The sequence below is a fragment of the Bos taurus genome, chromosome 19 (assembly GCF_002263795.3).
Source record: "Bos taurus isolate L1 Dominette 01449 registration number 42190680 breed Hereford chromosome 19, ARS-UCD2.0, whole genome shotgun sequence".
NCBI classification, from domain to species: Eukaryota; Metazoa; Chordata; class Mammalia; order Artiodactyla; family Bovidae; genus Bos; species Bos taurus.
The window spans coordinates 28,970,606-28,997,001 of NC_037346.1; the positions used below are offsets into that span (position 1 = coordinate 28,970,606).

General features: G+C 46.6%; 2 protein-coding genes across 3 annotated transcripts in view; one reads left to right on the forward strand and one right to left on the reverse strand.

Annotated features, from left to right (window-relative positions):
* Window positions 1–537: 537 nt before the first annotated feature.
* On the reverse strand, window positions 538–10,336 carry GSG1L2 (GSG1 like 2). Its single transcript, XM_010816073.4, has 5 exons — window positions 9,018–10,336; window positions 5,706–5,753; window positions 4,493–4,642; window positions 2,580–2,691; window positions 538–1,560 (listed from the first exon to the last, which is right to left on the reverse strand). The coding sequence occupies exons 1-5, from the start codon at window positions 9,313–9,315 to the stop codon at window positions 1,302–1,304; spliced, it is 867 nt and encodes a 288-aa protein (XP_010814375.2). The 5' UTR covers window positions 9,316–10,336; the 3' UTR covers window positions 538–1,301.
* Window positions 10,337–12,310: 1,974 nt separating this feature from the next.
* Window positions 12,311–26,396, forward strand: part of GLP2R (glucagon like peptide 2 receptor) — a 42,828-nt gene continuing 28,742 nt past the window's right edge. The window contains exons 1-4 of one of the 2 annotated variants that reach the window (XM_005220435.5): window positions 12,311–12,678; window positions 18,014–18,101; window positions 20,235–20,339; window positions 21,640–21,779. In XM_005220435.5, the coding sequence (XP_005220492.2) occupies window positions 12,490–12,678; window positions 18,014–18,101; window positions 20,235–20,339; window positions 21,640–21,779 (522 nt within the window). In that variant the 5' untranslated portion in view covers window positions 12,311–12,489. The remainder of the gene's footprint in view (window positions 12,679–18,013; window positions 18,102–20,234; window positions 20,340–21,639; window positions 21,780–26,396) is intronic. The other variant, XM_002695844.6, reaches the window with a different exon arrangement.

Here is a 26,396-nt window from a genome sequence, read left to right on the forward strand (position 1 = left end):
AGCACGCCTTCCTCGTGTTGGACTCATTCCAGGAAAAAGCCATTTAATACCACTTTGGATATGCCTGGTTCAACATAGCACAACATTCCATAGGCAGATCCACAACTATGAAGAAGTTAGCTGAACTGCCCCTTATTCTCTGACAGTCTACATGGGGCTGCTGCTGCTGCTGCTGCTGCTAAGTCGCTTCGGTCGTGTCCGACTGTGTGCGACCCCACAGACGGCAGCCCACCAGGCTCCCCCGTCCATGGGATTTTCCAGGCAATAGTACTGGAGCGGGGTGCCATTGCCTTCTCTGATACATGGTACAGTTCAGCATAAATGGATTGAGTGATTTTATTGGAAACATTCAGACTTTTTTTCAGAAATGATACATTCACTACACACATAAACACATTTTAAAATATGAATCTAAGCTAGGATGCATTTAGAATTATTAGGATATGGCAGTTCATTTCCCCCGCCTAAAACCCAAGTTATGTGTTTAACAATCGGTGGCCTCAATACCATGTTAGTTTGAAATGCAAAATAGGTGTATATAATATTGTAACTGAACAAGTTAGGAAACACGCAGCATACCACTGTTTCAAACAAGACTTTCAGGTTTCACTGTGTTTATTTTTAGAAGCAGAAGTGCCTGGCAATTTAATTTAAGCACCACAATTCAAACATTTGTTCCACTTAGCTGTGACAAGATGTCATTCCATTCAGCCCTTATTATTTTGTTTTATCACTTGATTATCCTTCCAAACTGATTTTCCTATAGGTGGAAAGTAAAACATTTAGAAGAAAATGTATTTTAAAAATAACACAAAACTGATTTTTAAATTCATTTCTTCCCAATTAAAACAGAAAAAAATATAGGATAGTCACATGTACTATTAATCTGTGTGTGTCAATTAAGGAAAAAGACTTTCTAGACTCTTTTGTCAACATAACTGTGTGGGCAACAAATCTACATTGTTTTAGTCAAAGCCTTGTTTTCCCCTTTCTTCAGCTCTTCCTCTTAGCCCTCACATGCGCCTACTTTCTCTGTCACCCTAATTAAACTGTCAGGAAAGCTTGGGATGCTCACTTATACTAGAGTATCAATGGTTGATATTTTCTGTAGGTGTTATCTCATTTAAAAATACTGGCATTATAACAGGAATCAGAAGTTGAAGGCAAAGGTGTTTAGTGAAGGGTAAGATGGCAGGTGGAAGGTTTACTTCACAGCCTTGTGAAGCCCACTCCAGGGATGCTCCTTGTAGACAAGCGTCTGGTGTGTCTGCCTGTGCAGATCTGTCAGCCATGAACCCTGGCTAGCACATGGACACCTTGCCTGGAGCCTCTGGTGGCAGGTGCTTAGATACACCAATGAGGGCACACCCCGCAGGGCTGGGAGCAGTTTCTGTTTCCCAAACACTTTCTGAAGCCTTGGGTTTCTGGAAGTCTTGTGGAGAGTGCCGACTGCCCTTCTGTCCACTTTTTTTGTCTGCGAGTTCCCGGCGGGCTGCTGTGTATCTGCTTGTGGCCATGACCGATGCAACCATGCACAGGGCAAAGGAACCCCAGGCGAGGCTGTCAACAAAAGGCATGGTTAGGAAAGGGTGCCAGAGAAGGCAATGGCAACCCACTCCAGTACTCTTGCCTGGAGAATCCCAGGGACGGAGGAACCTTGGTGGGCTGCCGTCTATGGGGTCGCACAGAGTCGGACACGACTGAAGTGACTTAGCAGCAGCAGCAGCAGCAGCAGGAAAGGGTGCAGGGCTGATTCCAGGGCTTCCTGCTGGGATGGAAAATCAACTCCCGGTTCTACCCAATTTGGACCTGGGTTTGGGCTTCCCCAGTGGCTCAGACAGTAAAGAATCTGCCTGCAATGCAGAAAACCTGGGTTCGATCACTGGGTTGGGAAGATCCCCTGGAGCAGGGAACGGCTACCTGCTCTAGTATTCAGGCCTGGAGAAGTCCATGGACAGAGGAGCCTGACGGGCTACAGTCCATGGGGTCACAAAGCGTTGGACATGACTGAGCGACTAATGCTTTGAATCACAGATCTCAGAGAGCAGTCAACGTGTTTTTGTTGGGAATGTGTGAATGGTAATGAGAACCAGACTTGGGAGTCAGGCATGCACTGTGGGTTTGCACACATCTCTCATTAACTGTGCAACCTTGAGCTGGTGACTTCACATTTCTGTATCCAATTCTGCATCAAGTCTTTCTAGTAGAACTTCTGTGTCATGGCCTGTCTTTCCATTAGAATCGAGGACGGGGTCTCTCTTCACTGAAATATTTATTAAGAATTATAATAGGACTTTTCTCCTTAAACCATGTTCAAGAAAGTAACAGCAGCACTATCTCTGTTTCTTGAGCGCTTCACTCTGTGCCAAGAATTTTATAAACATAACCTTACATTCTCATAAAAATATCTGAGCTGGGTTTTATCATTTTATAGATGAGGAATCTGAGCTACAGAAAGGTTGAGGAACTAACCCAAAGTCCCAAGAGTAGCAGGTGGTGGAGCCGTGACCAAGGGCGGTGGTGGTGGTCCTAGAAAACCTGTGTGCATCCCTGCTTGTCCACCGTGGCCAGCGACTCACCAGTATGACCAGCCATAGTCCCACGTCTGAGGCTTCCAATCTTCTGGCCCAAGGTTCACGGTGATTTGAAAAATGGTTGTGTACATCATGTGGGCCACCATGGCTAGGAGCCCTGTACAAGGAAAGCTTGTGAGCTACAGTCAAGAATGCAGTTTTTTACGGCACATGGGTTGGCTGTCCTAGCCCACTAACATCCTCCTTGAGCCCTTCCAAGCAGCCTTCATGTTTTACACGTCTACTGATTTCTTAAGAGTCACCAATCTACACGGTGGTGAATGTTCCTTTGCCATGTCATCTGTCTCAAGACCACCTCCTTTTTCTATTTTATCATGTCGCTGTGGGGTGTTTTTTTTTCTTTTCCTGCTCATACAGCTCAGCATGTGGGATCTTAGTTTCCTGACCAAGGATCAAACCTGCGCCCCTTTGATTGGAAGCTCGGAGTCTTAACTACTGGGCCACAAGTGAAGTCCCCAGAGGCACCGATTTTATATCCTCTGTTTTCCAGAACAGGGAAGAGGTCCTTGAGCTACATTTAGCCTGAAGCCATACTTTCCTAAATTCTGTCACTTTTTATTTTGAATGTGGATTGTTTGCTAACACAGAAAAACTTTGCATAAAAATCGGAATAGGTTCTGGCCACAGTAGACTTTCACAGCAGGAACTGGTCAGTTCCCAATGTGATTTTCTGTTCTCTGTAAGTGAATTGATCTTTTTGCTTGAGGACCCAGATGATTTTCTTTTCCTTTAACAGTTTTAGTGGGATATGTCTAGGACTTGAATGTACTGTGTCATTTTTTTCCCCCAGGTATTAGAGTTTTATATGCATAGATTTTGGTCTTTTGTTCCAGAAAGTTTCTTTGAATATTACTTTTAAATATTAGTTATTTTGTCTTTCTTTTTCAGGGGCTCCCATTACAGGGCTATGTTTTAATTTAATAAATATATGGCAGGGAGTGACCAACTGTGGCTTCAATGGTCAAATAGTAGTTTTGGGACTTCTCTAGTGGTCTATGGGCTTCCCTGGTCTATGGGTTCAGACAGTTAAAGAATCTGCCTGCAATGCAGGAGACTGGGGTTCCATCCCTGGCTCAGGAAGAGGCCCCAGGGAAGGGAATGGCAACAGGCTCCAGTACTGTTGCTGGAGAGTCCCATTTGTTGCTAGACAGAGGAGCCTGCTAGCTACAGTTCATGGGGTCGCAGAGTCAGACACAACTTAGCAACTGAACAACAGTAATGGAAAAATTACTTGGACAACACAGAAGACCAAAAAGAGGAGTTCTTTACTCACAGGGCTATTGACCCCACTTGGATAATTTTTAACAAGCTGCCATTTTTGAGTACTTACTATATACTGTGTGCGTTCTTACTGAGTCATCACCACAGCATTTTGTTTGTTTTTGTATGTTTTGGCTGCACTGGCATGCAAGATCTTCCCTGACCGGGATCAGATCCATGCTCCCTGTAGTGGAAGCACAAATTCTAAGCACCAGACTGCCAGGGAAGTTCCATCACAGCTTTCTGAGGCAGCTAATTAGAGAAGTGAAGCTACTTGCCCAGAATCACACAGCCAGCAAGTTGGAGATCTCTGAATCCAGGCAGTATTTCTCCACGGACTCATGCTTAACCATTGTACAAATAGGGCAGTCTCTGTCCTCAAAGCCAGTGGACTTCTTCCCCCACAGTTGTGACAAAGACATGCTGATAAATTTTGCTCTCCATTTGTGCCTATCCCCACTTTTTTCACCAGCCCCCCATTGCTTCCACCAATGGGATTAATTTGGTATCTTCTCCAGTGGACCAGTTGTCCCGCTGAATGGGCCAGTGATAGGAAGAGCCAGTCTGGAGCTCTGCCAGTTCCCTTGGGGGTAGGCTGTAGGGAATTTGCCTGTTCTGATAATGCTCTTGGAAAGTACCTGCAAGCACGGTGAGGATGGCTACTGAGGCATCCACCTTGAGCCAGTGGAACCCAGAGTGATGCCTCACTCTGGAGCCCAGGAGGACTGCACTTGTCAATGTCAGTAGGATATTCAGGACCTCAGCCCCAATAGACAGCCACAAGACACCTGCAAATGTAAGGATAAAAGAGATGCTGGGACTCAGAAATATAGATTCTTTACCATCTGAGCCACCAGGGCAGCCCCTTAGAAATACTAGGATATTCAATCATGTGATTCGGGTCACTTCTAAAACAAAAAATAAACAAATAAAAACCACCACGGGGTGAAAACCACAGAAACCTCTACTGAGTCTTGGAAAGTTGATAATGCAAGGGGAGTCCTGGGGCTTGAAAGAGAAGCTTTGGGAAGATTGTCATTAGCTGGGAGGGAAAAAAATACTAAGCAAAATTCTTCCTGAAGGATGCTGGAGGTCCCATTCCCCAGTTCAGAAGTTAACCATGTTATTTTGATTCCACCAGAAGACACTATCTTCATTTTTTGAAGGAGAGGGTAAACTTTACCAGGGCGGACGAAGGAGTCTGAGCATTGAGGCCCCCTGATTCGAGATGCCAAGAATCTCATTTGTTTCCATGTCAACCTACAATTTATCCTTTTGGTGGGACCCCTCCTGTTGCTTCAAGGAAATAGGTTGGATGTGGAGTGAATAAAAGGGGCAGAGAGCGAAACTGTTATTTGCAAAAAGCCTCCTATAAGGCAGTTTGGTCCTGGGGACACAGCAATGAATGAAAGAGACATGGTCCATGTCATCACAAAAGCTAAATTCTTGCTGGGGAAACGATACTAGGAAAGTAAGTTTAAATTTGATGAGTGTTATAGAGAGGGAAAACGCTATTGGCAGTGATGAGCTAGACTCATCTTTTTTCCTGCTCTGCGGTCACCTTGCATTGATAGTTTGAAATTGGCCTCGGTGGGAGTATTCACACCCCGAAAAGCTGCAAATACCGCCTATCAAGGCATCCCCCTCCTCCCTGCAGAGTTGATGGTTTAACCTTTTTTTAGCATTACTGCCTACAGGGCCCATGAAAAGAGCCAGTGGCTCTGTGGGACTTGAATTCATGGAAAAACTATAAATAACTCGTTCATGTTTTCCCCCCAGCCCAACCGAAACCATAGACATTGTCCGAATGGTGAGAAGGGCTGGTGGACAGAACATGAGGAAGGTGTTTACCTTGTTCTTCAGCTGGTATTACACTCTGGAAACTTCTGCAGTTTTCACCTGGAAGTAAAAGAAGACAGAATCAAGTAGGGTGAACCTTGACAACGAGGGACAAGCTGTGTTTCCAGCCCCCCTTGGCTGCACCCACATCATTCTGAACAAGGATTGGGGAGTGTGGCTTTATTGTTCCCATAGAGGTGGTGCCCCTCCCTGGAGCATCATGATGCAATCCGGCCCCAGGGAATCCAGGCTGGGTCAAATGCCTTGTTATGGCCGAGGATTGGGGGTGGAAATTATGGGGTGGGTGGGTGCGGGTCACTTCCGGTCAGAAGCTTTACGAGTTAGTGTTTTGCCTAAAAGTTCTCATTTTCTTGCCTCTGAGATCACAGAAGCCTATGTCCGGGTGGAGCCTCTCTCTGCCTGGATCCCTGAGTGGCTCCAGTGAGGAGACACCACTTGCCAACCGGCAAAATACAAATAGCAAAAACTAGAAATGAATTTGGTGGTTTAAACCTGTGGGACTTGGATGTTGTTTGTTATTACAGCATACCCTAGCCCATCTGGACTGATGCTGCACGACTGGATGCTGGACTTCCCAAACAGCATCCAGGATGACGTGAGTCTCAAATAATTTCTTTCTGGGTAGAGGGGAAAGTGACAGTGTTTGTAATCATTTTAAGAAATGAAATAGAGCAGATTCAGAACTATCTCTGCTATGAAGTGAGTCAGTTACTTGCACTCCATCCTGCTTTCTGGAGTGGGAGAGGAAAGGAAAGAGTTATGTGTGTGAGTACCAGGTACCAGGCAGAACCCACCCTCAGACTTATTCTGTGCTCCAGGGGGTGTGCTTTGCCTGTATCATCAGTCATGTTGCACATATTGGCTAGAAAAGCTTGTGCTGCCCCCTGTGAGGTTTAGTCCCTTTGAAGGATATGAGTCCTTGGTTATCTACTGAGTATATTGATGTCACCAAATTCCGGTTTGGGGGTGAGTAATGGATGGAGGATTTGACACCAGGGCCAATCACCCTCTGGGATGTTGTCCCAGGTGGGTACCCCCGTCTTGCTCCATTAACACATCAGCTCCGAATTGAATCATAGATGGTGGAGTGGGAGGAGCCAAGGACATGCCTGATTTGTCTCTGCACGGTTAGGAAGAGTGTGTCTTAGGACCTCTGAGAGGGAAACACGGTACAGAAAACACGGGTAGAGGCAGTTTCAGCATTAGAACTGGGCTTGCAGGGGCCCAGTACTGCCCCAAGACTGTCCTGCCGCATCAGTGATTCAACCCAGGAGCTTAGGTGCCGGGAAGACACATCCCGAGGCTCCCAGTCTGGGCTGCTAGGAGCTAAAAGACGAAAATGTTAGGGGCAAAGATCATTGACTCTTATTTTTTTTTTCTTTTTTTTTTTGTTTTAATTGGAGGATAATAGCTTTATAGTGTTGTGTTGGTTTCTGTGGTTCAACAATGCGAATCGGCCATCAGTAACATATATCCCTACCCTCTTGAGATTCCCTCCCATCCCACCCGTTACTGACTCTTCAGAGGAATGGCTTTCCTATTTCTAAAATTGGTTTAATAGTCCCCATGTTAGCCTTGCTTTGAAGATACTGGATAGGAAGAATCCTCCTGCCAATGCAGGAGACTCGGGTTCGATCCCTGGGTCGGGAAGATGCCCTGGGGAAGGGAATAGCTACCCACTCCAGTATTCTTGCCTAAGAAATCCCATGGATAGAGGAGCCTGGTGGGCTGCAGTCCATGGGGTTGAAGAGTCGGACACGACTGAGCAACAAACACTTAGATAGGAAAGCTTCTCTCCTGGTTAGTATGCACTTAAACCCTACTGCTGTCTTTCTGCTTAATGCAGGGAGGACTGGACATCTAACTAGCCTTCTGGTGAGGGCTGCCTTATCTCAATGGGGGGTAAAAGGAGGCCAGTCCAGAGCCAGGGGCAGGGCAGAGTGAAAAATGAGACCAGCCAAGGAGATTAAGAGAATTCACAATAGCTTAGAAGGGTGAGTTTAGTGTGGATCAGACCGCAGTGACCCCTTGGTTAATATGAATCCTCAGAAATGATGTTCCTTTTGAATAGGTCCAGCAGGATTAAAAGGAAAAAATCTTTATAAATCCCATGAAGCCAGACAGGCAGGTGTTACATAGCTGGACAGAGGTTTGCCAGCCAAGCGGTACAGCCAGCCTGCCTGGGAGACGATGTCAGAGTCCTGGGGACGGACTGTGGCGCCCCGTCTGCTTTTTCTCCCCAGACCCCCACCCGCTGTGGTGTGCCTAGGCCCCTCTGTGCTTGAATTTCTTGGTTCGGCAGAACCGCACAGAGTCTGGAATCAACACATTCTGCTGACTAATTCATTCACCCAGGAGAAAGAATATTGAGTTGAAAAGCTGCCCCAACCATGAATGTTTGGTTTTTTCTATTTCTTTTTTTAAAAAACTTTTTATTTTGTATTGGGGTAGAGTCGATTAACAATGCTGTGATAGTTTCAAGTAAACAGCAAAGGGACTTGGTCATACATATACATGTATCCATTCTCCCCGAACTCCTCTCCCATCTGGGCTGCCACATAACATTGAGCAGAGTTCCTTGTGCTCTACAGTAGGTCATTGTTGATTATCCATTTTAAATACAGCAGAGTGTACATGTCCATCCCAAGCTCCCTATCCTTCCACCTGGCTACCTACCATAAGTTCGTTCTCTAAGAGGAGTTTTTGTTTTACATCTTCATTTCAGACAATGCGTTCTCTCTTTAGAGGCATTGGGAAGAAGGTGCAGAGCTATTTAGAAAATGACCTCCAGGTAGGGGGGTCACTACATAGCACTCCAGGTAGGGGGTCCCCAGGAGGACTCTATTAGGGTGTCCAACGGAGGGTCAACTTTTAGGGGGATGCAGATGAAGCTGATTAAGAAGGGGAATACCCAGGAAGCTGCAGTGGGCAGCAGAGCTGGGGGTGACCAGACACTCTTTGATCCCTTTCTTGTGCTTGTTCAGGGCCCAGGAGCATCCTCCCCAGGCTGGAGTCCTTGCGGCCAGGTCTCCGTAGCCCCCCTCGTCCCTCCTGTCCCTCTCTGTGGGTGCCACCATCCACCTCCAGTTGTAATCTGCTCCTTTCCTTATGCATCAACTCGCCCAGGCATTTGTGCTAAATTAGACTGACTAGCAGATGTGCGTGTGGAGCAATCTCCCTGCAGGGGCCCCAGGCTGCAGTCTTCCCAGGCAGGCTCTCTTGGGTCTAGGTGATATTTTCACATGGAAAGCCAGAGAGCTTACATCCCCGAACCACCAGAGGACCCGTTTATGCTGAGCTCACCTGTGCTTCCAAGCGTCTCCTCGCACGACTGCCAGAGCCCCACGTGGAACCTGCGCTGGACGAACTTGTCGTCCCCCATCTCCCAAATGTACTGGACGGCCTGGGTCCCATTGTCGCTGCTGCCACGGCTGTAGTGGATGCAGTGCAGCACCCCCGGACGATCCTGGCACAGCGGCTTTGCCACCCGCCGCGTGCCCTCGCACCAGTAGCTGCTGCTTACAGCTGTGAGGGAGAAGGTGAGGGCCAGGCAGACCGGGAGGAGGGCCAGAGCCCGCTGCTGCCTAGCCCACTGGTCCATGGCTGAATGCGGGGTGCAGCAGCAGGATGAGCAGTGGGGTCCCCCTCGCTTGCCTCATCCTGGTACCCGCCCCACCTCGGTCCACCATCTGGCATTCTTACCTCTCCCTGCACGTCCTCCTGGGGAACTGGTGCTCTCCAGGGTGTGACATCTGTGCCCGAAGGAGCCACAGAGCTGGGCCGTGCTCTCTTCAACACTGTCAGCCCTTCAGTCCTTCCCATGATGTAGGGGTGCTGGTTTTCTGTTTTTGTTCTCTTTTTTTTTTTGCAAGGGCAGAACTTCATTTATTCCCATGTGATGTGAGCAACTCTTTTGTTGAACTGGATGACTGTTTTTAGATACTGGAAGACCATGTCCTTCCGTTTTGTGTTAGGCACGATGGAATAGCTACAGATCCAACTCGAAATGCTCTTAAATTTGATTTGTGTTTTTCACACCTTCACCATCACTTTCTAAAGAACTGTTTATTTTGAATTGGAGTATAGCTGATTAACAATATTGTGATAGTTTTAGGTGAACAGAGAAGGTTCTCAGCCGTCCATATACATGTTTCCATTCTCCCCCAAACTCCCTTCCCATCCAGGCTGCTGCAAAACACTGAGCACAGATGCCATTTTTGTTCTTCTTTAAATTGTGATGAAATACACATAATACAGAGTTTACTGTCTTAATCATTTTTAAGTGCACTCTTAAGTACATTCAAGTCTGCCACAAAGCTCCAGAACTCTTTTTATCTTGCAAAAACTGAAATTCTGTCCCCACTAAATGCCAATTCCCCATTCCTCTTCCCCCAGCCCCTATGATACTCTCCATGAATTTGGTCACTCGAGTTATATGTGGAATTTGTCTTTTTGTGACTGACTTATTTCACGTGGCATGATGTCCTCAAGGGTTCCACGTGGCATCTGGAACACAAAGGTTCTCCATTCTATGATAGACACCTCCCAAAGACAAACCCCCCTCCCCCATCATGACAGAGAATCAACCTGGGCAGGTGGGAAAAAAGGCCGGTGTTATCTGGGTCCACATCGCTTAGCCTGGATTTTCCGGCTGGCAAAGACCAAGGACTGTGCTATGAGCTGTGTCTGTCTGTGTGGTTGCCAACCAGTCTTGTGGGAAGAGGAGTTACCTCATTTTATCACTAGATGGCATCCATCCAACGAGTGGGGAAGTCGTGTGTAGCTGTCCCCTCCCCACAACCCCTGTCCCTTTAGAAAAAGGCTGTTTTTGAGAAAAAGTTCAGAGAGGCTAGACAGAATATTCTTATCAAGCAGGCGGCACTGTTTTTGCAAGTAGGCGATTGGGAAGACAATCTGTAAAGTGCATCACAGACTAGCTTTACAGCCGTATGGAAGGATCAGAACCATCATGTGGGCAGTTTTCTCCCTCTGGGTTACTCCATTCCTCTCTCTGCTGTCCCAAAGGGATGACCACATGGATTCCAGAGGTCGCATCATTATGTGAGTCCATCTTGGGGTAGGGGGTCTGTGTTCATTTTGAATGTTTTACTGCTGGTATTTAAAATCTCGCCATGTGGTTTTTTGTTTGTTTGTTTGTTTGTTTGTTTTAAGCTGTCAAAGGATTTCTATTAAGGGATGCTCACCTGTTTTGCCCCAACTGTTCAAAGTTCACTCACTTGGGAAAGTTAGCCAAGATGAGAGCCTCTGGTCCAACTTATGGGGGGAAAAATAGCCTAAATGGAAACACGGTGTTCCTGTCTCTTGCTGACCTGCATTTCATACAATCAGGACGTCTTCTGTGGAATCTCAAGTTCAGGAAAGGCTTGGAAGGGGCTGGACAAGGAGGGGTGGATGAGAAGGGCCAAGCAGAGTATCTCAGAGATACAGTGCTGAACCTACTAGAAAAAATGAACTCACCTAGAGGGTTAGGGTCAGATATGGGACCTTATCAAGCTTCTGTGGTCAGGTGACTGGTCAGAAGACCCAGGTATCTTGGCTCTGCCTTTAACATGCTGTGGGGCGTTGGGCAAGCCACTTAACCTCTCTGAACCTCAATGTTGCAGCCATCAAGCAGAGAACTAACCATCCCCTCACAGGGTTATTTTAAGGATGAAAGAAGTAGGCTGTCAGGTGAGAAGATTTTGTCCATGTGAGTTGTGGTGGAAAACTACACACCTGTTAGTTGGCAATAATGGATCATGGGTTCTGACAAAGGATCTGCCTGGTGGACTGAGCAACCTTTGCTCACAGGTGAGAGCCATCTAGAGGTGAGCACGTTTTTTGACTTTTCAGCATGTTGGTTCGCTGCTATGAAGCAGGAGCTCAAGTCGGTGATGGGGTTTTGTTTTGTTTTAAGTATTTATTTGGCTGTTCTGGGTCTTTGTGGCTGTGCAGTGGCTTTCTCTAGCTCCAGAGAATGAGGGCTGCTCTGTAACTGTGGTGTGTGAGCTTCTCACTGCGGGGCTTCTCTTGTGCAACACAGGCTCTAGCACACTCAGGCTTCTATAGTTGTGGCACATGGGCTTAGCTGCTCCACGTCATGTGGAATCCTATTTTCCCCGGCCAGGGACTGAACCCATGTCCCCTGCCTGGCCAGGTGGATTCCCAACCACTGGACCCCCAGGGAAGCCCACTGATGGGGGTTTTGCTTCAGGCCCTGGGGCAGGAGCTGGTGTCTCCTGGGCAGAAAAGCTGTCTTTCTGGAAGTCTTGGCATAAACAGGGCCAGAGGAGACCCTGCCTTGGTAGCTGGGCTCAGCCCGTCCTGGACAAACTTAAAGCCTCAATAACAAGTGTCCCCCATGATGAAGATGCCCACCTCAGACCTGGAGGCCCATCCTCCCACCACTGGTCCTCAGGGCCTGGAATCCAGGTCAGTCCCACTCTGGTCCTTTGCAGCTGGTGGGGCTTCAGGGGTGGAACCCACCAGCTGCCTTGCCTCTTCTCCTGGGCGGCCTCTGCCCAGGAAGTCCCAGCACTTGGGGGAGGTCTGGGAAAAATCTCCCTGCCTTTTGAGGGGGAGGCGGGACGGGGGATGAGAAACTTTGGAGATTCGGTAGATGGCTCTAGACTGGGCCAGACGCTCTCAGGGGCGGTGTGCGGAGGGTTTGTGCAAACATCTCGCTGGAGGAAGAGGAATGCAAGAGGCGGCCGCCTGCGGTACATCTTGGACCGTTCGAAGGATGTGCTGACACTTGTGACCCACAGCGAGAAAGATGAGGCCGGGGCCGAGCTGGGCAGGGTCCCGGAGGAGGGCAGTGAGCCCCCTGCCTGCAGCCCATGTGCTGCTCATGGGCACCCCTGCTGCCCAGGGGGCTGGGCCTCTCTCCTCCCCCCGCAAGCCGGCTCACTGGACCCCTGCGAGGCCCTTCCTGGCCCTTCTGCTTCTGGTTTCCATCAAACAAGTAAGAGCCGTTTGTATTATTATTGTTATTGTTATTATTATCAGTTGTATGTATTTTCTGATGATAGAAGCACTTCAGGCCTCTTGTAGGCAATTTGGAAAATGTAAAATGGTATTAAGGCAATGACAATCAACCATAACCCAAGCCTTCAGAGGTAATCACTGTTGATATTATGGCATATGTTCCTCAAATCCTTTTTCTATGCATTTTTTTTCTTCCCCAGCTGGAATTAGGATGTGGAAAACATTTTGTATCCTGGTCTCCCCTTTACATCAGATGATAAGCATTTTTGCATGTCAGCGTGAACTCTGCAAATAGCATTTAAAAATCCCTGCATGTTTCTTTTGTTCGCTTTCATCATTATTCCAGGTTTGAGTATTTAGACTGAATGAGTGGATTTTTTTTTCTTTCCTTCCTATCTTCCTTTTTCCTTCCTTCCTATTATAAAAATGCAGAATGCTTTTTGTTTATAAAAATAAACTCATAAAATCCGGAGATGTATAAATACAAACTACAAATTACTGTACTCCCACCACCCAGAGATCACCCTTATTCACAGTTTTTGGCTTGCACTCATACTTTTCTACCATTTATTTACATATAGTTTAAAAGAAAAACAACAGTCTGCTTTTCTCCTTAACAAAATACTTACTAACCCAAGCTAACATTTTTGTTGAACACTTACTATGCTCCAGGTCTGATGCCAGGTCTGGGGCTCTTTATTTTATTTCATGCTTTCAGCAAACCTGGGAGGGAGGTTTTCCTGTTAATCCCATTTACAGATGAGAAAACTGAAGCTCAAGGAAGTTGAACGTTTTTCTGTCAGAAAATTGAGCTCTATGGCATGATGTTTAAGGACTTCAGGGGTGAATCATAATGTATGTTTGTAACTATCTTCTTTAGTTGGGAATTCTGGTAGCTTATTTTTTCTTATCCAAGGAGACGAGACATTTGCCCCTTCCCTTTGCGATTCCTTTTTTTTTTCCAATTTTTTAAAATGTATTTGGCTGTGCCGGGTCTTAGTTGCAGCATTTGCTGTTCAGTCGCTAAGTCGTGTCTGACTCTTTGTGAGCCCACGGACTGCAGCATGCCGGGCTTCCCTGTTCTTCACTATCTTCTGGAGTTTGCTCCAACTCGTGTCCATTGAGTCTATGATGCCATCCAAGCAGCTGAGAACTCCTGGTTGCAGCGTGTGGGTCTAGCATCCTGACCAGGGATGGAACCTGGGCCGCCTGCAATGGGAGTGAGGATTCTTAGCCACTGGGCCCTCAGGGAGGTCCCTCAAGGTTTCTTCTTTATTCTGGGCCATGATGTGAAGGAGCTTCAGTTCCCTTCACCTGAGTGAGGAAGTACTTTGAGAACTCAATGCTTCTCTTCTTCCTTTGGTCTACAGGCAGAGTTCATCTCCGCTTGCAGCCTTGGATATCTGTATTCCTCCTGCCCCCACAGAGGGAGGGCTGGGGTGCTGGGTCTCATCATTGCTCACCTTATCAGACTTTCTCTGATGCTGGTCCAGAACCTGACGGGCAGAAAACCCACACCAAATTCGCTACATCCACGTCCTCCCAGAGGCTGTAGTCAGTAGATGTGAACCCGGTCCAGGGTTGCCTGGGATTCTTGCCGTGGAGGCTGCCTCTCGGCGAGTGACCATAATCTTCCTGGGGCAGGTGGCCTGGGACTTCGTTAGTGGCGGGGCCGTTGTTGGAAGCGTTGATACAGATCTCTCACCCTTGCTCCAGTCCCCTGTCTCATATTCAAACGGAGTATATGTTCAGCTAACTCTCTGGTTTTGTCCATCTCCTCTCCACAACCGTGGGTCGGCTGTCTCTTAGGTGCCAAGTTCTGCTGCAGCACTTGGTATTTTGTCCTAATGGTCTTGCCCAAATCCCACAACGAGCCTCTGAAAAGGTGACTGTCACTGGCCACCAAGATTCACAGGATCTTGTCTGATCACCTGCGATGAGATAGCTTGTGAGCGGTGGAGACACTGCGCCTCCCCCCAGGCTACTTGAAAGTCCTGTGTTCTTTCTTCCCCAGCATTCCTTGGAAGCTGTTGACATACGAATATTTCTATGTGACAACAGCCAAATCTGCAGTGAGTCAGGCTGGCGGATGACGCTGACCAAGCCACACCTTGGTATATTTATAATCGATAATGTGCCTATGGGCAGCCTGTCTTCCCCACCTCCACCACCCAGTCTGTTTTCAGAACCTCTTCCCTCTGTCTGTCCTGTGTTATGCGTATAAAATCCTGAAGACCCTCCTCTTGGTCACCCATCTTAAAGCCCAACTTCTTTCTCCAAATGTTTATGTTACACGAGCCTTGGCGTAGATTTCCGTGATGACTTTTGCTCGTAGCCGTTCACCCTGCATGGATATAAATGACCATGGCGTGTTTTTTTGGCAGGAAGTCACCATAAAATTCCCTTAATGAGAAATTCTCAGGGATAGTTTAGATTCTAAATTCGAGCTGGGAAACAGTGCTATATCCTCATGCCTCCTCCCCCTTCCCACAGCTCAGCTGAGTTAATTAGGAGTTGCTTTGGTGTCAAAAAATATAAACTCTTCAGGCTCTTTAAGAAGTGAATGTGTAGTTCTTTCATACTTTGCCAGTGAGAGTGTAAAAAGGTGCATATTTTTAAATTAAAAAAAATTCTTTCTGGCTAGGATCATTTGGCAGTATATTGTCAAAAGCTTTTAAAAATGTATAGTTGATGACCCAGAAATTCCAACTCAAAGAATTTTCCCTAAGAAAACAAAGATGTGCTCGAGTGTTTAGCTGTGAATATTTTCATTACAGCATCATTTATATTAGCAAACATCTAGAACAATGTAGGTGTTCAATTTGCTAGAGGATTTGAGAAATAAATTGTATCACATTCATCTGTAGAAAATTACAGAGCTCTTAAAATGATGTTTTAAAAGTATAGTTTTCGAAATGGAAATATAGGCACTGTGTATATTCTAGTGGAAAAAGAGACTACACAACAATATGATTTTCTTTGGGGTTAAAATGAAAGAGAAAAGAAAGAAAAAAGAGAAAGGATTGTATGTGAGTGTAGAGAGAAGAGTCTGGAGGGAGATAGTTATTTCTGGGTAAAAAGATTAAGATTCCATTTCTTCTCCCCTTTCTGCTTGTCTTCATTTTTTATTTTATCTACAGTGAAGTCTATTCCTTTGGTAACAAAGAATAATAGAGGTTTTGTTGAAAGCAAGTCAACAGAAGCTTTTTTTTGCCTTTTTCTTAATCCATTCTCTGTTGAGTGAGTTGGTGCTGGTTACCCTTGCGAGAGAAAGAGGAATCAGGATTGAGCTGGATTTTTCCAGCTAGAAAATATCCACTCATCACTACTTTATTAGGATTTGGCTGTGATTGAACTTAGATTAGCCTTTCATGTTTTTGGTGTCCTTAGGTCAAGTACCTGGGAAGATAATCAGAGTTTGTCCAGCTTTTCTAGACTGATCAGATTGAGTGCTGCTTTGGTTTTATTTTTCTTTTGACCATGGCCGTCAGTCATGGGAAAGAACAGGGGGATAAGAGAATATTAGTCCATAGACAGCTCACATATAAGTTGATTTTATTGTCTCTCTCTCTGTTAGGTCCTGGTGCATATAAACAGCACTTTATCCAAGGAAAGGTCTTCACTTGGGTGACTTGGAGGATCCTGGAAGCTGATGATTTAGTTATCAACATCTCTGCCAAACTTGTAAAATTAATATAGTCAGTTATGTTCCCATTAGGACATGTGTTTCTTTAAACAGTGTGTTGCTAATGTACCATGGTGCCTCTTGGGCCATAACAGAGAAAGAGAGATTATTAATGGAGATTTAAAATGCACTGGAAACAGAAACCAAGGGATAAATACCAATTACTTCATCATTATTATCATCATGATAACTACTTACTGGATAATCCCATGGTTCCCAAACTGTGCTAAGATGTCCCAGGGCACCCCTGCTGTGAACTGGCAGGGGTGCTGTTAGGAATTTTAATTTTTTGAGGGAAGCAGGGATACACTCCATCTGTGAATGACGAACTTGAGGTAATCCATGGTTTCAACATTATATGGCACTACTTTCTTGCATGATGTATCTTTGCAAAGATGGGATTCTTTGCAGCTGCTGTGATAAAAAGCAAACACTGCAAAAATCAGGGCGGAACAGGAACACAGGTCGTAGTGGTCAATCTGACTGTTAGGTTTGAGATGTTTTACTATCCCCACTGGGCTTCCCTGGTGGCTCAGACAGTAAAGAATCCACCTGCAATGCAGGAGATATGGGTTCGATCCCTGGGTTGGGGAGATCCCCTGGAGGAGGGCATGGTCACCCACTCCAGTATTCTTGCCTGGAGAATCCCCATGGACAGCACATGGGCGTCTCCTTGTGCAGGCTCCTCTTGTTGTGGAGCACAGGCTCTTGGTGTGTGGGCTTCAGTACTTGCGGCATGTGGGCTTAGTTGCCCTGCAGCAAGTTGAGTCCTCCCAGACCAGGGATCAAGCCCGTGTGCCCTGCACTGGTGGTGAATTCCTAACCACTGGACCTCCAGGGAAGTCTGATTAGTGGAACTTTAGATTCGGTATTTCTATTGGCCTGGGGGTGCTGTGGGAAAATTATTAAGACTGGAAAGGAAGCAAGAATTGAGAAGGTTTGGGAACCTCTAGTCTAACGATGACCATACTTGCTTGTCTTCAGAAAGCTCTCTGTGTCATTTTCTGGAAAAATTGCAAAGGAACTACTCACAGACCCTGTGGATGCCATGGGATTGGGTCTGGGGCATGCTGGGGAGTGGTGAGGGTGAGGGGTGAGGTAGATTGAACTAATTACTCAGGAGGTGAAAACTGGCAACCTGTAGGGCTCGTGGATGGTTTTTGTTTGTTTTGTCCTCTCTGTATGCATGTGTGTGTTTGAATGCCTTTCAATAAAATATCTCTGCAATTTACAATAGTCTCCCCTACATCTGGCTTCCCAGGTGGCTCAGTGGTAAAGAACCTACCTGCCAATACAAGAGATGCAGGTTTGATCCCTGGGTTGGGAAGACCCCCTGAAGAAGGAAATGGCAACCTACTCCAGTATTCTTTCCTGGAAAATCCCAATGGACAGAGGAGCCTGGTGGGCTACAGTCCATGGGGTCACAAAAGAGTTGGACGCAACTTAGTGACTAAACAACAGCAGCAATATTTAAGATAGGACATAAGATACAAAAGAAATTGTTCCATGGTGCAGGCCATTATGGGCTTATCAGTGGGAAGGTTTGAGAATCATGGTGTGAGGTGATAAAATGTGATAACCTGCTTGCTGGTAACTGGAGTTCACTATAATTTTTTTTTCTGCTCAGGTTACAGGATCTCTCCTTGAGGAGACAACTCGGAAGTGGGCTCAGTATAAAGAGAAGTGTCTGAGAGACTTACTCAAGGAAACTTCTGGTAAGCACACGTATCAGTTATCTATGGCTGTGTAACAGATAGTCCCAAAGCTTAGTGGCTCAAAACAGTAATAACAATGATTTACTATCTCTCATGGGCTTTCCCAGGTGGCGCTAGTGGTAAAGAACCTGCCTGCCAATGCAGGAGACGTAAGGGATGCAAGTTTGATCAAGGGGTCAGGAATATCCTCTGGAGGAGGGCGTGACAACCCACTCCAGAATTCTTGCCTAGAGAATCCCATGGACAGAGGAGCCTGGTGGGCTACAGTCCATAGGGTTGCAAAGAGCCAGACACGACTGAAACGACTTAGAGTGCACACGTTTCTCTCACAGTTTCTGTGGGTCAGGATTTCAGACAGAGAATATTGGGGAGGGCTTATATCTGCTCTGCAATGTCTGGAGTTTAGCTGAAACACTCAAAGACCGGAGGTTGGAATCATCTGAAGTCTGGTTCATGCCCTCATCTGTGGGTTGATGCTGGGAGTCATGCTGGGGCTGTTGGCTGGGCCACATCCACGTGGCCTCTCCATATGGCCTGGGCTTCCTCACAGCACAGTGGCTGGGTTGCAAGCACAAGCATGAACAGAGGCCATGTTGCCTTTTGTGACCTAGCCTTGGAAGTCACTTCTGCTGTGTTCAGTTGGGTCGGACAGTTACAAAGGCTACCCACCTCCAATTGCAAGCATCTTGCAATGCTCCAAGAGCATGCAAGGTAGAATATACATGCATGTGACCATGTTTGACATAAGCCATGTGTCATGGTACTTTGACCACCTAATCACATGACATGAGCCACTGTCATAGATTAACCCAGAAATCTATCATACGTATGTGTGGGGGGGTTGTCCTTCAGTCTCCCATGGTACGAACATTTATCTAGGACTGCACTAGGTTGAGTGCATTCTAGCAAATATGTTAATAGTTTGCTCAGCCCACAGCCTCTCCTGTCTACATGCTGGGTCTCTGGGTGCATCCAGATTCTTTTTTGTCGAGAAAAGAAAGAAGTAAGAAGCCTTGGCCCCCTGCCTCTGAGACTGGTCAGCTGTGGGTAGAAACTGCCCTCTCCTTCATCTCCTGGCTTCTTTCAGATGACTTCACTCAGGGACCTGGAGGTTGACAGAACACTAGAAACTCTATCTGCCTTTTCCCAACCCAAAGGCAGTCCAGTCTCCAAGCCATGCCTCCTTCCTTTTAAATATCCTTTAGCTAAGCAGGTGGCTGCCAAGGCTTGATTCATTATAGGAACCACTTCCATATTGAGGAAAATTGCTTTCTAAGAGTAGGGAGGCCTTCCTGATCCGGAGCCTCCCTCTGGGCAGCTCATCTCGACGAGTTCACGCAGGCTAGGCACTGATTGGGTGCTGATCTGGCAGCCAGGTCTATAGGGCGCCCCAAACTCCAGACCTGTGGCTTGGTCCTGATACCAACGACCTGGCTCTTCATTCTGAGTGGCCCCTGAGTTCTAGCCTAATAGGGAGCCCATGGTAGAAATGATGTTTGGTAACCAGGAGTGAGGAGTTTGCAATATGGATGTTTGGGGTCCAGCCTGAAGCCCCTTCGTTTGATCCTGGGGGCTCATAAAGCTGATGCTTACATTATAGCATCTCATTGCCAAGCACCAGCTCATCCCCTGAGCTGCTTGAGAGTCTCAGATATTTCATAATGATTGTTGGCTTCATCTTCAAACAGATAAATATGACCAGGTAGTGCTTGACTCAGGTACACGTGACCGAGAACCTCAACCCTGCAGATGTCCTTCTATCCACCAGTCATTTTGCACATTTCATAGATATAACTGGTTAATTACAGGACAGAAGATGCTGGCTGAACCTCTAAGTGTCCTCCTGACCCTGAGTTTCTGTGAGAGTTCAGCCCATGTAAAGTAAACCAACACCAGTGTGACGTGCATGTTGACATGAAAGACTGGACCACCGCCAGGGGTCAGGTTGGGTGGACAGAGCCACATGTGGGGCTGCGTGAAGCATTCCTGTCCTCCCCACATGGTTCCTCATCCTTGATCTGACGCCAGAGAGTGGGACGCCCTGGCTGGTCCCTGCTCGGGCCACACCAGCTTCAATGCCAGTGAGGTGGGCTCTGGGCTCCACCTGTTTATTTTGCCCACTTTTCTCTGCAGGTGCAGTCTGTAATGGGACCTTCGATAAGTATGTGTGCTGGCCTCATTCCACTCCTGGAAATGTCTCTGTCCCCTGCCCTTCCTACTTACCTTGGTGGCGCGAAGGTAATAAGTCTTATTTTACCAATATCTAACAATTCCTTTAAGGCTTCCCTGGATAGAGCAGCCAGGGTTTGATTAGGAGGGGGCTCCAGATTGTTTTCTCCAGCCCTCTTCTCCCACGAAAGGTCTCCTCTTAGCTGTCAGTAGCACATCCTCCTTTTCCTCTCTGCTTCTTCTCCTATCTTCCTGCAAGTCTTCTGTGCCTGGAGGCTCTGCTTGTATCCTGGTCCTCTCTCCTTTGAAGATTTGAGAGTCCAGGCCTGGCTACCACAGACTTGGCTGCAGAGTTCTCGAGGGATGAGCTTAGAGGAAGAAGCATTAGAATGTAAGAAGGGAGAGAATAAGTAAGTAAGTAAGTGTTAGTTGCTCGGTCACGCCCAACCCTTTATGACCCCATGGACTGCAGCCCACCAGGCTCCTGTGTCCATGAGATTTTCCAGGCAAGGATACTGGAATGGGTTGCCATTTCCTTCTCCAGGGCGTCTTCCTGACCCAAGGATTGAACCCCGGTCTCCTGCACTGCAGGAAGATTCTTTACTGACTGAGCCACAAGGGAAGCCCAAGGGAGAGGACATACCGGCACAAAAAGACCAAGCAATGAGGCTGGGCCTGTGCTTTATGCTTCAGGCTTTAAACTCCCCTCTGTAGAGATGTGGAGCCACTGAAGGTGTTAAGGCATGAAGAGGTGGTTTGGGGGAGCTGACGTGGGTAGCCTGTGGCTAATGGACTGAGGGATGGAGGGAGATCACAAGGGCAAGTCTGGAAGCTCCTGCAGTGGTCCAGAAAAAGAGGAGGAGGATGTGGATTCAGGCAGAGGCAATGGGTTGGGAAGAAGAGGAAAGAGGAAAGAAAAGAACTGGAGGTGGAGCAGTCAAGACTTGTCGTCAGAAGTGGGAACTGATGGACTAGACGGTAGGACCCCACCCAGGGCCACAGAGCTTGTAGGAGGCGGAACTGGCTTGGTCCAGGGCCCTTTATTCTCCATGGCATGGCCTCTTGGGCGTCAGGAAGCTCCAGCTCTGTGTCTCCCAGCTGGGCTGCACCTTGAAGGGCTGTCACATCTCTGAGTCACCAGGGACTTTGGGTAAACACAGCAGACATTAACGGATTGTGGTTTGCTACAAAATGTAGAGGCTTCCGTGTTTTTCCTTCCATCCCAAATAAACAGTGAGGACGCTAACGAGTCCCCCGAAGGGGAAGTGAAAATTCCTCTTCCCTGGGATTTTTCCACAGCTTTGCAGTGAGAATGAGGGCCTTCCCACGTGCTCGGAGAGCGGGCTGCGTGCTCTGACCTTTCCCCTAGAGCTGTGTTTACTTTCAGAGAACTCAGGAAGGGCCTACAGATACTGCCTGTCTCGGGGTGCTTGGCAGACGCTGGAAAACTCCACAGATATTTGGCAGGACAACTCCGAATGCGCCGAGGATGACAGCTTCAAACAAAAAGTGAGTTGGCTGGGCTCGGTGAGGGCGGATCTCAGGGCCCAAACCACCCTGTGCCGGGGCTCTACGCAAGGAGCCTGCCCCAGCACGTCGGCCCCAGACTCACTTGGCAAGGTCCTTGGTCACACAAAACTGCACCTCCTGTGGCAGACGCAGCATGTCTTCTGCTGCTGGGCCGAGGCGTGAACCCCTAAGGAAAGACAAGCAGCGTCTGTGCTTACTGCTCCTGCCGCCTGGCCCACATTTCCCCAGCTGTTCTTCAGCTTCTCCTTCCCCAAAGTCACATTTCAAAGTCAACGTCTCCTTTCAAGCGAAGTCTTCCAAGGCCACCCCATGGGGAGTGGTCTCTCCAGCCTTGACAGCACCTGTCACTCTCCGACAGAGTGTCCTGAGGGAACACACCTAGTGTCTGGCTACAAGCTCAAGGCCAAGGGCCCAGGCAGCCCACCTTCATGTCCAGAGTCTTTGCTTCCTAGCTCTCTCTCTCTTTTTTTTTAATATGGAATTTCCATTTCTTTCTTTCTTTTACTGTTTCTAATTTTTTTAAAAATAGTTTTATTTATTTTGGCTGTGCGGGTCTTCATTGCTGAGCAGGCTCTTCTCTAGTGGTGGCAAGCAGGGGCTACTCTGTAGTTGCAGTACACAGGCTTCGCATTGTGGTGGCTTCTCTCATTGCAGAGCAAGAGCTCTAGGGAGCTCGGGCTTCGGTAGTTGTGGCACATGGGCTCAGTTGTTGCAGTTCCCAGGCTCTAGAGAGTTGTGGCACATGGGCTTAGTGGCTCCTTGGCATGTGGGATCTTCCCAGACCAGGGATCGAACCTGTGTCTCCTGAATTGGCAGACAGATTCTATCACTGAGCCACCAGGGAAGCCCTGTTTCTAATTCTTAATTTTTTTAAAAATGTATTTAATTTATTCATTTTTGGCTGTGCTGGGTCTTTCTTGCTATGCAGGCTTTCTCTAGTTGAGGTGAGTGGGAGTTACTCTTTAGTTGCAGTCAGCCAGCTTCTCGTTCCTGTGGCTTGTTTTGTTGTGGAGCCCAGGCTCTAGGCACTCGGGCTTGGGTGGTTGCTACTCCCAGGCTCTAGAGCACAGGCTCAATAGCCATGGTGCACCGGCTTAGTTGCTCCGAGGCATGTGTGATCTTCCTGGATCAGGGATCGAATCCATGTCTCCTGCATTGGCAGGTGGCTTCTTAACCCCTGGGCCACCAGGGAAGTCCCTTTGCTTTCTAGCTCTTCTTACCTCACCCTTCACTGCTCTGGGCCTCTGCTTCCCCATGCCCCAGCAGAGCACAGTTACTGCCCGTGACCGCACGAGGGTTTAAAGAGCTGACAGACGTCCGAGTCTCTGGATAAAGCCTGACCCCTCGTCACCACGACCTTAAAGTAAGAGTGCTGACTCCACCCCTAGGATCCAGCCGGGTCGCTGGGCAGTGAATGATCGTGTTTGTGGTTCACTTCCTTCCCCCAGTGGGAACTGGCCGGTCCTTGAGTCTCAAGTCTGTCACGTCCTCCCATCAGGCATGAAGAGCCTTCCGTCACAGCCTCTCTATCTGCAGGGAATTTTTTCTAAACCTCTCTTTAACTTTATTCCTTGACTGGAATTGGCAGAATTCCATGTTCCCTAGACCATGTGACAGGCCACACCTCTTAAAGGTATTAAAATCATGCCTGCGGTTGGTTGGATTCAGCTTATCTCAAGATTTTGTCTGACTTTTGTGACAACACCATGCTCTTGTTAACGTCATGCTGTGATTTGGGCAAACTGTGTACATTTCTTATCTTCCCTACTGGACAAAGCTGCTTGAGAATAATCACAAAGCCATCATCATATCTGAACAGCTGCCACCCTCTGGCACAGTGCTGGTAAAGTGCACAGAACCTTCACATACAGTGGGTACTTCATAAATATTGAATGGTTCCACAGATTCTGAGTCAGTGGGGATGTGGTGGGGTCAAGGCGTCCATACTGATGGGGAGGTTCCCCAGGTGACTCTGAAGGGACGTGGTGATGACGAATTCACCAGCTGGTGTGAAATGCCTGCCACTTGCTTTGGGCTCAGGTCAGGCAACTGAGACCGCAAACCAAGATTGAAAAGCTAAACTTTCCAAGACAGGAAGGAAAGGTTCTCTCTTTAGAGCAGTGAGGACACAGGCATTGCCTTCTCCTCTGCAAATGATCATATTTCTAAGAAATCAAATACTTCCCAAAATTTCTGGCCATGTTTACCTGTATTTCTAGTAGAGGGTTGAATTTTTGCCCAAACAAGGCTAGTGTTAGTAAGTCTCTGCCCTTTGGGGTTTTGGAAAATGAGATGTGTTATGTTCTTCCAACTAACAACACACTGGGGGTCTTTACGCATAGTAATTGGTGCTTTTTAAGGATATTGTGTGTGTGTGTGTGTCTGTGAGTGTCTTTCAAAACTGTACACACTTAATACCATTTCTGTTGTAGCTGTGCACTCATCATGCACGGTGGCCATAACTTGTACAGTTTGAAGTGTGACAACAAGCACCACTGATTCTCTAAAATTTCACAGATAGAAGATTGGTTCTTTTCATAGATCTTAGCAACCTCAGCATGTGATATTTTTTCTTTCTTTTTTAACTCAAGAGCTTTCATCTCTTCATTTAAAGGAAGCACATCGTGACTTCTCTTTGGCACATCCAAATTGCCAGCATCACTACTTTTGGGGGCCATTATTAGGTAGAATGGGGCTTCCTAGGTGGCTCAGTGGTAAAGAACCCACCTGCTAATGAAGGAGACATAAGAGACATGGGTTTGATACCTGGGTCAGGTAGATCCTCTGGAGGAGGGCATGATAACCCACTCTAGTATTCTTGCCTGAAATTCCATGGACAGAGGAGCCTAGTGGGCTACAGTCCATGGGGTCACAAGGAATCAGATGCAACTTAACAACTAAAACCAATAAACAAGTAGAATAAGGTCACTTAAAACACAAACTCTGTTGTACTAAGACAGTCTGGCTAATAACTGAGAGGGCTACGAAGTGACCAGAGAAAAGTTGATAAATTGGACTTTATCAAAATTAAAAACTTAGGCTCTTTTAAAGATACTTTAAAAATAAAATAAACCTATACAAAACTAGACAGCATATTAAAAAGCAGAGACATTACTTTGCCAACAAAGGTCAGTCTAGTCAAAGCTATGGGTTTTTTAGTAGTCAGGTATGGATGTGAGAGTTGAACCATAAAGAAAGCTGAGCTCTGAACAATTGATCCTTTTGAACTGTGGTGTTGAAGAAGACTCTTGAGAGTCCCTTGGACTGCAAGGAGATCAAACCAGTCAATTAAAGGAAATCAGTCCTGAATATTCATGGGAAAGACTGATGCTGAAGCTGAAACTCCAATACTTTGGCACCTGATGTGAAGAACTCATTGGAAAAGACCCTGATGCTGGGAAAGATTGTGGGCAGGAGGAGAAGAGGTTGAGGTAATTGGATGGCATCACTGATTCAATGGCCATGAGTTTGAGCAAGCTCCAGGAGTTGGTGATGGACAGGGAAGCCTGGTGTGCTGCAGTCCATGGGGTCACAAAGAGTCGGACATGACTGAGCAACTGAACTGAAAAAAATAAAAAGGCAAGCCATAAAGGGGAAGAAAATACTTGCAAAACATGTATCTGATGGGTTTATGTCTAGAATATATAAAGATTTACAATTCAAAATTAAGACCAATGATCCAATTTAAAAGACAGCCAAATATTTGAACAGATACTTTACCAAACAAAACATACAGATGGCAAATAAGCACATGAAGTGATTCTCAACATCATTAATCATTAGCGAAGTGCAAATAAAAGCGCCATAAGACACGACGACATACCCATTAGAATGACTGAAATGTAAAAGACTGATTGCAGGAAATGTTAGTCGATTCCCGAGCAGCTGGCAGTCTGGTTGGAATGTAAACGGACACAGCTTATTTAGAAAACAGTCTGGCAGTTTCTTAAGAAGTTAAAGCACATACCATGCTACCCTGTCATTCTATTTCTAGATATTTATCTGAGAGAGATGAAAACCTGTGTCCACGTAAAATCTTGTACAGAAGTTTTCAGAGCAACTTTATTTGTGAAAGTTAAACTCTGAAAGCAATCCAAAAGTCCATCAATGGGTGAGTGCATAAGTAAATCGTGGTATATTCATAATAGGATACTACTCAACAGTAATACTGGTTTATAACATTATTTAAGTTTCACGTGAACGACACTGTATTGCTACCTCTGTAAACCCTACAGCATGCTCACCGCCAAAAGATTACTTTCCATCTATCACCATAGAGTTGATCTCCTTTACCTAATTTACCCTTCCCTCTGCCTCTCCCCCTCTGATAACCACCACTCTGTTCTCTGTGTATACATGTTTATTTTTGTTTGGTTTGATCATTTATTTGATTTGCTTGTTTTTGATTGTTCATTTTTAATATTCCACATACAAGTGAAATAATACAGTATTTATCTTTCTCTGTCTGACTTATTTCACATAGCATAATACCCTCGAGGTTCATCCATATTGTCAAAAAATGCTGGCTGAGTAGTATTCTTGAGAGTCCCTTGAACAGCAGGGAGATCGAACCAGTCAATCTTAAAGGAAATCAAC